Below are 12,828 nucleotides of genomic sequence, written 5' to 3' on the forward strand. Positions count from 1 at the left end.
TGGAACTACAATTTAAAGGAAAAATATACGCCTTTTATTTAAAAAATATGTTACTTTCAATATTATATTCATAATTTATCATGCTTATTTAAGTTATAGTGTTTTTAAACACTGACTAAAGCTTCACAAATTTATGGTCGACTTATATCTTAGATTAATCTACCAGTTTTCAAATACAACTTCACAAGTTTATGGTCGACTTATATCCTAGATTAATCTACCAGTTTTCAAATACACTTCACAAGTTTATGGTCGACTTATATCCTAGATTAATCTACCAGTTTTAAAATACACTTCACAAGTTTATCGTCGACTTATATCCTAGATTTATCTACCAGTTTTCAAATACACTTCACAAGTTAATGGTCGACTTATACTTAGATTAATCTACCAGTTTTTAAATACACTTCTCAAGTTTATGGTTGACTTATATCTTATATTAATCTACCAGTTTTCAAATACACTTCACAAGTTTATGGTCGACATATAACCTTGATTAATCTACCAGTTTTTAAATACACTTCACAAGTTTATGGTTGACTTATATCCTAGATTAATATACCAGTTTTCAAATACACTTCACAAGTTTATGGTCGACTTATATCTTAGATTAATCTACCAGTTTTCAAAGAAGTTTTCTGAATGTTAATGTCAAATTTTTCAAACTTAAGAATGTTGCCAAAATATTTTAAAACCTACATATTAAAAATGTTCCATCAAATACCTAAAAGAATTCTCAGAAATAATGTAAATATTTATTTTTTTTATTAAAAAACTAAAATCACATTTATATTAAATACAATTGGTTTCACAAGATAAAATCACTGTTACCCTTCAAGAGTTAGGGCTAGGTTTTTATATTTTAGCTATTTACTAGATTAATAAAAACAAAAGAACAAATGAAAGATTGATAATAAGCTAAAAACTTTGGACTGGTCTGCTAATATTTCAAGTAAATGAAAACAAACATTGATGTGTACAATGTGCATTGTACAATTGCTGCAATAATCTGTACAGGTAAATGTACAATGTTCATTGTACGATGAACAGAAATTAAATTAAAGTATGTAACAGTACAAACAAAAATTTGTAACCATAGGGTTTAATCTGAAAAAAATTGTGTAAAATTGTACATCGTGGTCGTACAACTGTATTGAACTTTACAAATTCTTAGTTTTATTTGGGTAGTTTTCATATACAAATCATCTTCTTATAACCATTAACCAAACACACTATGAACCCATTTTCCTCCTGTATTATCTATCGATGATAATTAACTGTCAAAAAGAAGGAATTCAAAAAATTTTGATTAAATCTCCAAGTTTGTTAAAATACGAAGAATTTAAAAAATAAATAAATTCAACAGACGAATGTTTTCTAATGGTCACAATATTACGGTTCTGAGTGCCCCATGCAGTTAAGATTATAAGGAAAAGATTATTTCTATTGCAAAATATAAACCCTGCTCATTAACAAACAATTTTTATTCATGTACCAGCAGCATTAATAATAACAAGTTAAAGTTACCCTCGAAATTTTACTGAAATAATTACTTTTCGATTAAGGAAAAAGGGATTCATTATCATTCATACTTTGCTGAACAAATTCAAAGAATCTCAATTTAAATTAACATACACTTTTAGTAGAATCGTAATAAAGTAAAGAACAACGGTACAATCAATGGTACAACAATTATCAATCATTTTCATTGTGTACAGTGTACACTGTACACTGTACATTTTCATTGTGTACAGTGTACACATAAATAATTTTTCTTTTCTTATTTTTTGGTTAACACAGGCCTAATTTCAAAATTTGGATGCAATTCAAAATCAAATTTGAATTTCAGCATTAATGGATTTTTTTTCAAGCATAGAAAGTATTCTGCTGAAACTTGACTCATCAATAGTTTTTGTTAGAATGTATTTTCAAGAAATTCCTCCGATTTTTGATGCTTTGGGAAAAAAATTAAGATTGGACAAAAATGGGCAAATACTAATTTTATTCTCCGAATTGATAAGTAAATCCTAAAAAATGTTGCTGCTTTGTGCAAACACATTTAAAATCTAAAAAAATAAGATTCTCAAAGGGGTGGGAAATTTTAATAGAAAATTATACCCCTGTGAATTAAATTTAAAGTTTGATTTGAATTTAGTCCGATTCATGCATTATCTTGTACAAATTGTACAGTATAGACGCAGATATTCGACCAGTACACAATCCATAAACATGTTTGGTGTACATTGTAAATATAATTCAGCAGGAACACGAGTCTTTTGCAGTCCCTTCACCTGCAAAAACATGTATGGTAATTATTTAATAGCAGAGCTGAAATCATCTTTTACAAACATAAGACGTCTCCGACTTTTTATGTCCTTAGAACTAAGAAATCCAACAAAAATTTCTAAATTTATTTTTATAAAATGTGTGTGTAAAAGTAAAGTTATAGACGTTTTGACTTTCAAAATCTTGAATATATTGAATTGGTCGTATGGAAGCAATGGGTGTTTTGTAACTGGACGTTTTGTTGTTGGAAGTTTTGCTTTTGTGCGTTTAGTACCCGGCCATTCTTCAAAAACATAAAAAAAATTTAATACTAGGTACAGGATTTTCCAAAAAGGATAAGACGACAAATTCAAACTCTTTAAATACGATTTCAAGATTAAATTAAGAATTCTGCCTTGAATATAATCTTTAATGTCGTATTTAATGATGTGGATAATAAAGAAAAAAGTTTACACCTTGACCGGGATGAATACTGGCTCCTCTAGCCCCAGATTGGGACGGTTTATGCTGTACACCACTTTCAGCTGCATTTAGATCTAGGCTTCCATCCTGACATAAGAAGACAAATTAAAAAAGAAAAGGTTAAGAAAAACGGATAAAATATCAAATATGGTAAAATTGTCTACAATATTTTTTTTATAGATCAGCTAAATGTATGAAGATAAAACGGAGCACTGCATGAAACAGAATGAATTGTGAAAACTAAAAAATCGGTTTGAAATATATTTCACCTTCTTGGATTGTTATAATATTTAGAAACCCTACTTCATAATCTTCTTATTAACCAAAGCAGAGGTTAATTGTTTTGATGATATTACCCCAATGAAGAAAAATAAATTATTCTCCCCAATTTAGCGTGTTAAAAACCCTTTCATTTCTAAGATAGTGGACTTAGATAATTTTACTGCAGGGGATGGGGGTATGATCTTACATCCAAATATACCCTTAACTTTAAATCGCCCTGAATCACACATTTAGTCTATATTTGACCAATAAACAATATGTTTACACATAGAATTAATCAATTAATCAGTAAGGTTTTAATCAATATTCAATAACAATCAATTAATTAACTTTTCAAATTATATAAAAACTATAAATTCCTATACTAATTCTTTATTATTCTTATAAATCATTATTATTTTGTATACATATATCTTTATTTATTCTGTACCTGTATATTCTGATATATTTTCTTAGCGGTGTCGAGAAAAGCATCTTCGACATTATCCCCAGTTTTAGCACTAAAAACAAATGGATACCTACATAACTAGCTTGAGTGCCCGATGATGCCCCAGGTGTTTATTATTTTACATAACCATCGTTACTCCCACCGTTTACCCGCGCTTTGTATTAAATCATTATTTTAGCTCAAGTCCCAGAGTTTCAAAAACTTGTGATTTTTTCTAGCCCTGGTCACTTAAGGGGGTTCGCTTAAAAATTTAAGTTAATTTCTTTCTTGTTTTTTGGCAATATATAGCTAACATCTATATATAAATATATTAGCAAGGAGCTTTATTACACAGATATACTTCTAAATTAGTCTCTTACCACTAAAATACAGTTCTTCTCATTGAACAAAATTAAATATGGCTACCTAAACTTCCATTTTCATGGAGCAATATATGTTTTACTTTCTTTTTATTGTATTTTTAGATTTAAATAGAAAATTTAACATTTTTCCTTTTAATTTCATAAATATGATCATAATCCAACCCAAAAAAGGGTATTATAAGTTTTAAAAATAAAAACAAATTCTTTTAAAACTGTACAGTGTACATCTCCTAACAGTTATGGGCATGGTAATGCTTTAAGGGTTTTCCAATCTAGAAAAGATGAAAATTCTTTAGATATCTCGATCCATCATTTTACTTAATGACAAAGTTTAAAAGGTACCATTGAGAATGGGTCCTGTAACTCTTTAATTGGTAAAACGCTAGAAATTATGTTGGCCTCTCATTAAATATTACCTTGCTTCTACAAACATGAGTCCGTTCTCTTCAGCAAACTGTTTAGCTTCCTCGTAGGTTACATCACGTTGGGATTCTAGGTCACTCTTGTTCCCTATCAGGAAGATCACCTGCATATCAATCAATCAACTCTTCATTAATCCAATCCATCAACCATTTAATCAATCAATTAACTATCAACCATTTAATCAATCAACTAACTATCAACCATTTAATCAATCAATTAATAATTCATCAAGAAAATTCCCATCAACAGGAGAAAAAATAAATTTTGGTTTAAAATTGAAATTTGGAAATGTTACTATTTCTTTCTCAATTCTACGAGAAGGGGGGGNTTAATACAGATCTACCAGATCTAACCAGAAAACTTTGAAATACTCAAAGGCATTAATTAAAAAAAACAATGAAATTACACCGATATTAATTAATTTCTATTGTGTGAGGAATCATTAATCAGCTATGAATTGTGATGTACCATTTTAAATGTGAACAAAAGGGACCCATATTTTTTTACACAAATGTTTGAAATAAAATATATATAACATTTTTTATAGAATATGCCTAGAAGATATGAAGGACACTTACAGTGTTTGGATTTGTTAGATTTCTGGCATCAGTTAACCAGGAGGATAGATGGTTGTAGGTCGATCTGAAAACAAACATGTTTACAAATTTTAAATATTTTAAGATACTTTGATACCCATCTTGATTTTTTTGAAGACTTTCTTTGTTATGGCTTATATTAGTGATTTTATTCACACAAAAAAGCAAAAATCTGAATTAGTTTCAAAACTTTGAAGAAAAAAATTCTCAAATCTTTTTTTGAAATGTATCAAAGCTTACTTTAGAACTGGTGCAAGGTACATCTGAGCATTTTTATCAAAAACTGCCAATTAGTTTCACCCTTAATATGAGGACCACGGGGGTGAGTCCCCTTTTACCAGAAAATGAATTAAACTGTTCCACATAGTACGTAAAAAGTACATAACTGCCATAATCGATACAGGACAAATTAAATTAAATTTAGAAAGTGAAAATTGGTAAGAAACCTGCTATACAGTATACGATGATTAAATTTCAACACGACTTTTTTTAAATTGCATATAAAAGTTGACTGACCTCCTTGTGACGTCGTAAACTAGCAAGGCCCCGGCAGCTCCTCTATAATAGCTTCTGGTAACCGCTCGAAACCTTTAATCAATCAATCAAAATTATATCAATTATTCAATAATCAATTTGTATTTCTTGATTGATCTTTTATCAGATATTATCCTATCAAGGTTTTAAATTATCTTTCAACCCATGTTTAGTTTATCTTGATCTTTAAATTTTTCTCGATTTAACTCTACACTTCTAGTATATTTAGACTTTTCATACTTTGCGTATAATTTTCTAAATATTTTTAAAAGGTTCTATTCATTAATTTGTTTGATATGTTCTTTGATCTGATCATTAATCTTCTTCCTTGATCTGTTTACTGATCTGTTGATTGATCTGTTCATGGAATAATTCAATAAACAAAGCAAAAAATGAATAAATGAACATGGTACAAAAAACTTTTACTAATTCAACAACGGAGTCACCAAACGAACACTTAAGGCTGTAATATTACCTCTCCTGTCCTGCTGTATCCCATATTTGTAACTTTATTTTTTGTCCAGAAACCTAAATTTTAATAAAATTAATTATTTTCCAAACAATCTTAATCAAAAGTGACATCAAAATTAGTTTAATAGTTACTAAAGAATTTCCCACTGAGGAGAGAGGACCAAATTTAGCTTATGAATATTAATTTTAGAACAATTGCATTACCCTGAAAAAAATCATCAAAAACGTGAGCTAATGTTACAGTTTTGGAGTGTGTATTTTCCTGAGAATTGTGAATTACCTCAATTATTCTAGTTCCAAACTCAACTCCAATTGTATGCGGACAGTCGGCCATAACTAAATAAAAATATATTAGAATTTAAATGGGGCTGTTAACATTTCAAGTTTAATTCTCAATTTAAAACAGGAACATACTAGATTCACAAAGATACCACTGCATAAAACTAATAAAAATATCCTCATGCATTAGACAACGAACAAAATTGACAGAGTTCAGCACAATTAAGATAGATAAACGTCGATTAATTGCATTGTTGGCCAAATAACGATGTTAATAGGGCATGCAACCTCACTAATTTTAAGTCAAAAAATTTGGCAAATTAAAAAGTTTCCAAGTTTTAGCAGCAAAAAAAATTTACATCAATAACATTATGAGACAAAAACAAAACATACTTTTTTCGATCTATTTTTGTCGAACCTCGCTGAAACTGAGCAATTTTAAGTCCTTTTCAACCAAGGATACAAGGAAATCAAAAATTTTAGAAATAAATTTAAATTCGAATTAAAAAAGTTTTTATCAAGCAGTTACAAATGGGAATAAAGATTAAAGATATCAAAAAAAACCTTACATTTCTTTTCTGTAAACTGATGAAGGAGACATGATTTCCCAACACCCATATCACCAATTATTATATATTTGAATATATAAGAGTAGTTGTATGGTCCGGACGCCATCTTTAAAATCTAAAAAATAAAATAAGATCATTCCCAATTGTAATTTCTTTCTTCAATCCTAGCTGAAGAAATATAGTAATTGAAGAAAAGGATATAGTTTTCTGGTGAATACCAATCAGCTTTTGTCAATTTCTTGGCCGAGCGCAGAGCTAGAGCAGTCTAAGATAGGCCAAGCGCTGCAGATAGGACAGACAAGGTAGCCGAGCGCCGCGGCTAGGGCTAGCTAGGGGCCGCAGCCAACTTTACAACTTTGACCATGCGCAACACATAAGGTCTATGTAAAAAGTGGATTTGATGGGGGNAGGAAATGACCCTTTATACATGACACCCATGAAGTTCTATATCCCTATTCAATTTTTGGTAACATTCAATTTCAAGCATTAAATTGAAAGTCAAAACTTACCTTTCTGAGTTTAATCTATAAATAATGAAAATTCTTCCTCAATGTCTAAACACACATCTTCCAGAAAACGAAACTTTCTGAAATTCAGTCTTTTGACAATTTAAAATAAAACATAAACAAAACAATTTATCCAGGCACACTAACTCTACAGATGGCGATAATAATATTTCTAAATATTGATAAAAGTTAATTGAAAGGATTATTTATTCCCAATGGAAATCAATTTGAAAAATAAACTTGACAGTGACAAATAATAACTGCAATTACGATACGCCTATGGCGCAGTGAACTGCTGTACAAAGAACGGGTTTTGACAAGTTTCAAAATTTCAATATTGTCCTAATCGGATATGTCGTCTTTTTAAGCGGCGGGGGGAATCCGTAGACTGAAATTTGTAGAATATATTTAAAATATATCGGCGCTATTTATTAAACAAATCCGGGGTAATTTCTGAGTAAAAGATTTTGGGATATGATTGATATCGCAAAAAGAATTTACAAGACCAATAATGTTGAAAAAAGATAGACTAAATTAAATCGGTTCGGTGCTATCTTCAGTGTTCATGAACTATTGTCCGTTGAACTTGATCTTTTTGTTTGAACTATAATTGGTCGTTTGAACTCTTTGAACTATCTCCACGTGCCGGGAGTCATGATATAATGTAACAGACAGGAAAATTCTGCACAATCTTCTATGAATTCTCATCTTTTGTGTGTAACCAAGTATATTATTTAACAGGTAGATCAGTTTTAATACAGATCTACCAGATCTAACCAGAAAACTTTGAAATACGAAGACAACAATGTAGGAATATTAAAGTGTATTTGATGTTGTTAGGACAGCAAATATTTAGTTTTACTAGTAACTTGTCAAATCATTTATTAAGTGAAATGGGCGCCCATGTTTACACTGAAAAAAATCTGTGTTCCTTGGACTATTTAAAATCATAACTTGAGTTTAAAAATTATCTTCTTATTCTGAAATTTTCTAGTTATCACTGTTCTTAGTAGCCAAAACTTGATATATAATTTAGCATAATTTAAAAATTTTAATTTAACATAATAAGAATCCCATAATTTGTTCGGATATTGATGGTTGAAGTTGTAGAATTGATGATTTTAGTGTCAGGTAAGTCATGAAAAATTCTCTAATAGGTTGAAACATTAAAGAGCATCTCTTGGCTTAAATAATGGGTCCTTTTGCTGATCTTAAATAACTTAAATAACTTTGCTTTTTATGGGTCCTTTTGCAGATCTAATGTTGTATGGAAGATTAAAGTTGAACTAATTATGTGTCTCTGCATTTTGAAGGATTGATAACATAAATAATTCATGTGTGATCACATGTGTTGTCTTGTCAATGAACTTTTTTAGACTGGCTGCCCAACAAATCCCCCCTGGTCCTGTCCCCCACATTAAAACCTTTTCTCAATAAAAGGAATTCCGACGGAGCTCCTCTTTTGGAGAATTCTCCTCAAACAGAGGGAACAAGGAGGATTCTCCACAAGAGGAGGAAATGAGGAGAACCATCCGTTTTTGGTGGAAGAAAGGAGTACTCCACTTGAGGAGTAACTGCGGTGCTCTCCTCAAAAGGAATTCCTCCAGAAATCCGTTTTTGGTTGACTCCACAAGAGGAGGAAATGAGGAGGATTCTCCTTTTTCGGTGGAAAAAAGGAGTCCTCCTCTTGAGGAGGACAAGAGGAAAGCAGAGTAGATTTTCTTGATGGGATTATATAACACAACATCTTAATTTACTTAACACATTTTATACCTAATCCACAATACTTTATTTTTATTTAAATAATATGTTTAAGTGTTAAATCCTTGAGAATAATTGATAACAAAGATGATTTTCTACTGTAAAAATGGTTGTCAGGAAGACAAATTGTTGTAATAGGCGCTCCAGAGGGGTAGTTGGTAGGAGGGGGGGGGGNCAGGAGGTTCTTAGGCCCATCAGGTGCTAGCTGTGCTAGCTCCAAAAGAGGAGTAGTAACGGAGCTCAAAAAGAGGAGTAGTAAAGGAGCTCCAAAAGAGGAATAGAAACGGTGCACCACAAATCACTTCGTTCGGTGCATCGAACGGAGTTCCGTTTTAGAACTCCGCGACATGATTAACGGTGCACCTTTTCTCCTCCGTTCTTTGTATTTTTTCTTGCTGGGAATTTTTACAGGAGAAAAGGTTGGGGTTGGTTCCAGAGTATGATTTGATTTCATGACTCGACATTTTACGGAGAAAGATTGTAGGGTTTATGGCCTACAAAGATTTTCGCATTTAATTTGCTCGCAAAAATGCGAAAATTTTCGTTTTTTCGCGAAATTTTGCTTCAATCTGTTTCACGAAAAAATGCGAAATAGAAAAAATAATGCGAAAATTTCGCGAAAAAATAATGCGATAATTTTGCGAAAAAATAAGTCGAAAATATCGCGAAATGATAATGCAAAAATTTCACAAAAAAAAAGAAAATCATGAAAAAAACGAAAATTTCGCGAAAAATACAAAATTTTTAAAAACAAATGCAAAATTTTAGCAAAAGGTAGCGAAAATTCATCAGAAAAGACTAAATTTTGCGAATACAAGACTCATTTTCAAAGAAGGATTTATCCGGCCGCGAGCCCAATAGATGGATTAACGCAAAATATGAATATAGATTTAAGAACGACAAGGATACATCAGACAATTCATAGATTTGCTTGAATAACTTTCTCGACCGATAAGATCATTTTTCTTAAAACGCAAAATAAAATCTACTACGGGAAGAACCAAAATAAAAATCAATTTCTCCAAATCAAACATTTATTAAAGTAAAAGAAGAGAAATTATTTATATGACAAAATAAAACTTCAAATATTGAGCTTTCAGATCAGAGAATTCCACAAGGTCTTTTCAGCAATTAATTTTTCACGGTTTTTGCAAAATTTTCGCGAAATTTTTTTTCGCGAAATTTCGTTTCGTTTTCGCTCCATTTATTTTCACGAAAAAATGCAAAATTTCGCGAAAAAGTTTGCGAAATGCACCCGAAAATTTTCGCATATTTTTTCACGAAACATTTCGTTAGCTGAAAACCCTTGTTTGATCCCAAACTATTACCATTGTTGAAACCAATCCACTTTCTGGTCGGTGGCAAGTAACCTTCATGTGAGGTTGAAATTTGCCAAGATTCACCAAAAAACTGCCAAATTAAAAACAAATGTCTGACCAAACTTGCCAAAGAAAGAAATGTTTGACCTGATTCTCAATCACTCTTGTGTACATTGTATAGTTATGAAATATATAGAAAAATTATCTTTTTCTTTCTATTATTATAGGAATCAATCTATTTAATTCTAAACTATCATAATAAATGAAGATCAATATTTTAGGATCTAGGACTTGGCTCTGAGAATCATTTTATCTGAGATATATTTCTTATCTGTTAATTATCACTTTGGAGACTCTTTCAATAGAGCCAAGAATTCATTATACAAAATAAAAAAGCAAGCTGGGAGGGGGGGGGATTCTAGCTAAAATTAAATTTAAAAAAAATGTAAATACGATGACTATCAGTAAATATATTTTTAATCATCAGAGAATAATTAAGTAAATGTTGTTCAGCTGAGAAAGTACAGTTAAAAGAATAATACTACTATACTACCACAGTATACATCCCTTAAAAATGTCCAAAGGAATTGAGTCTTTGTCACAAACTCTGATTTTCTAATTCCTGTATCTTTGCAGTCTAATGTTGTAGACATTTGACATTTCAAACTATGACTTCTGTTAGATCAAATAATATAATTTTGAAATATCAAAGGTTTAAGACATAGGGTTCAAAAGATATAGGGATTAAAAAATCCGAATTTGTGGCAAGGACTCAATTCCTTTGCCGCAAGTAAATTGTGATATTTAAACAGTTTTCAAGCTAGAAAAACGACGATACTTTCCAAGTTTTTTATCATAAATGGTACAATTGTGAATCGCTAATGCCACTATGTTATTTATGTGCGATTTTGTAAGAATCAAGGAAATGAAAATTTTTCCCTGTTGGATTTTTTAAAACAGACCAGAAATAAGGCTGAACCGGGGTTTCAGGAGAAAATGTCACAATTGTGTCACAAAACTTAAGTTTAAAAGCATACAAAATGTTTTCCACAACATCGATTTTTGAAGGGAAATCTTGTCAAAAAACGCAATCAATACATTTTTCAGATGTTTATGAAGAGAGATCTGCTCAATATAAATATTTTCTGTTTCTGTCCAATTTTTTAATCGATGCTGTGAAATATATTAATAACATTAATTTAGTTCAGTTTAGTTCTTCCAAAATTCAGAAGGGTGGTCCTTTTCTTGCTTCATTTCTTTCAATGTTTATCACAAGAGAGAATTAATTGACCTAAGACTAACGAAAGGCCTTTGATTTAACAGTCTTAGTCAGTATCTCTAGCATGCAGTTACAATTTACGATGTGCACAGCAGAATTCAGCCGATCCTGAAAAAACTCATTGTTGTTAAATGCCACCAGCCATTTAGAAAATTTCAAACAAAGGGCGTTGTTTACTTTTATAGCCATGAGAGCCAATAAACTTTCGAATTTGCCATTAAAAAGCGTCAAAGTAGTTTAAGCGCCAAATCAGTGCTTTAAGTTTCCTTTTTCAAATAGTTGTAATTATTGAAATTCGTTTTTAAAACTGACACATCAAATGTGTTTAACAAAAAGTAAATTACTTTCTCTGTCGTAAAAGATTATAATGTGTTTATTTTCTATACAACGAGTTCCAGACACACAGTGGTATAAATGGTATTTCTTTCCTTGTGTGAGCAGCCTCTATAATTAATATAAATTTGTGATATGTTAGGTCCCAGCTAATATTTCTGTCGAATCGGTCCAGCCGTGTCGCTGTGTTTATTGGAACCAAACCAACCAACAAACAAGAAAAATATTGATCTACTTAACACCATGTTTATGTCAGTAAAACATCTTTTAATTATTCTTCAACCCAATTCTATACCTGAACATTAAAATGTCAGAAAGGTAACTTTACGGAGAGATAGATAGATAGATATATGTATTACGATAGATAGATAGATAGATGGATAGATGGATAGTATAGATTACGGTGTAGTGTATACGAGTTATCCAACAGTCTCGAAGGTATTCTGATACACGATAGACCTTATTTTTATTCACCAAAATTGGTACTAATCAAAATAGAGTTCAGATTCAACAATGAAAAATATCTCGTTTTTTGTAAGTTTTACAATCAAAAAAGATCTAAATCGTAACTTTCAACAAAATCTGTCTTTCCTTTAAGGTTGATTATACTGTTTAAAAGTTAGAGGTTAAAAACTGAACAAACAAAACTTTTCAATGACAGTTTCTCAGAATGGTGACAATATGTAAAAGTATATATTTGCACCGCGGTGCAGAGGTGGGATTTAATGTAAAGGGAGAAGCAGTTTAACTGTGAATGGCTAGTTGAACTAATTCTATAATACAATTTCAGCTACAGTAAAAAGTAGTTTAGCTCTTCACTATTTATTAATTCCTAACATTAGACATAGCCTAAGCAAATCGTAGAGCCCCATTGGTAACCCAACGTCATATAATTTTTGTTGACTTAGGTCCATGTAA

The 12,828-nt window shown here is 30.8% G+C and overlaps 1 protein-coding gene across 1 annotated transcript; it reads right to left on the bottom strand.

Moving 5' to 3' along the window:
* Nucleotides 1–750: 750 nt before the first annotated feature.
* LOC111700061 (ras-related protein Rab-14) lies at nt 751–7,329 on the bottom strand. The gene is made up of 11 exons (XM_023470879.1): nt 7,222–7,329; nt 6,713–6,827; nt 6,145–6,200; nt 5,869–5,921; nt 5,376–5,447; nt 4,842–4,905; nt 4,257–4,366; nt 3,461–3,530; nt 2,742–2,835; nt 2,119–2,291; nt 751–1,009 (listed from the first exon to the last, which is right to left on the bottom strand). The coding sequence occupies exons 2-10, from the start codon at nt 6,816–6,818 to the stop codon at nt 2,257–2,259; spliced, it is 660 nt and encodes a 219-aa protein (XP_023326647.1). The 5' UTR covers nt 6,819–6,827; nt 7,222–7,329; the 3' UTR covers nt 751–1,009; nt 2,119–2,256.
* Nucleotides 7,330–12,828: the final 5,499 nt, after the last annotated feature.

This window comes from Eurytemora carolleeae, unplaced genomic scaffold, assembly GCF_000591075.1.
Source record: "Eurytemora carolleeae unplaced genomic scaffold, Eaff_2.0 scaffold92, whole genome shotgun sequence".
NCBI classification, from domain to species: Eukaryota; Metazoa; Arthropoda; class Copepoda; order Calanoida; family Temoridae; genus Eurytemora; species Eurytemora carolleeae.

Excerpts from the sequence above, each read along its gene's own strand:
- LOC111700061 (XM_023470879.1), bottom strand. The coding sequence starts at position 6,818 with ATGGCGTCCGGACCATACAACTACTCTTATATATTCAAATATATAATA. Across the intron at positions 5,922-6,144 it reads TTGGAACTAGAATAATTGAG|GTTTCTGGACAAAAAATAAA; the intron begins GTAATTCACAAT and ends ATTAAAATTTAG. Across the intron at positions 4,906-5,375 it reads GTTTACGACGTCACAAGGAG|ATCGACCTACAACCATCTAT; the intron begins GTCAGTCAACTT and ends GTTTGTTTTCAG.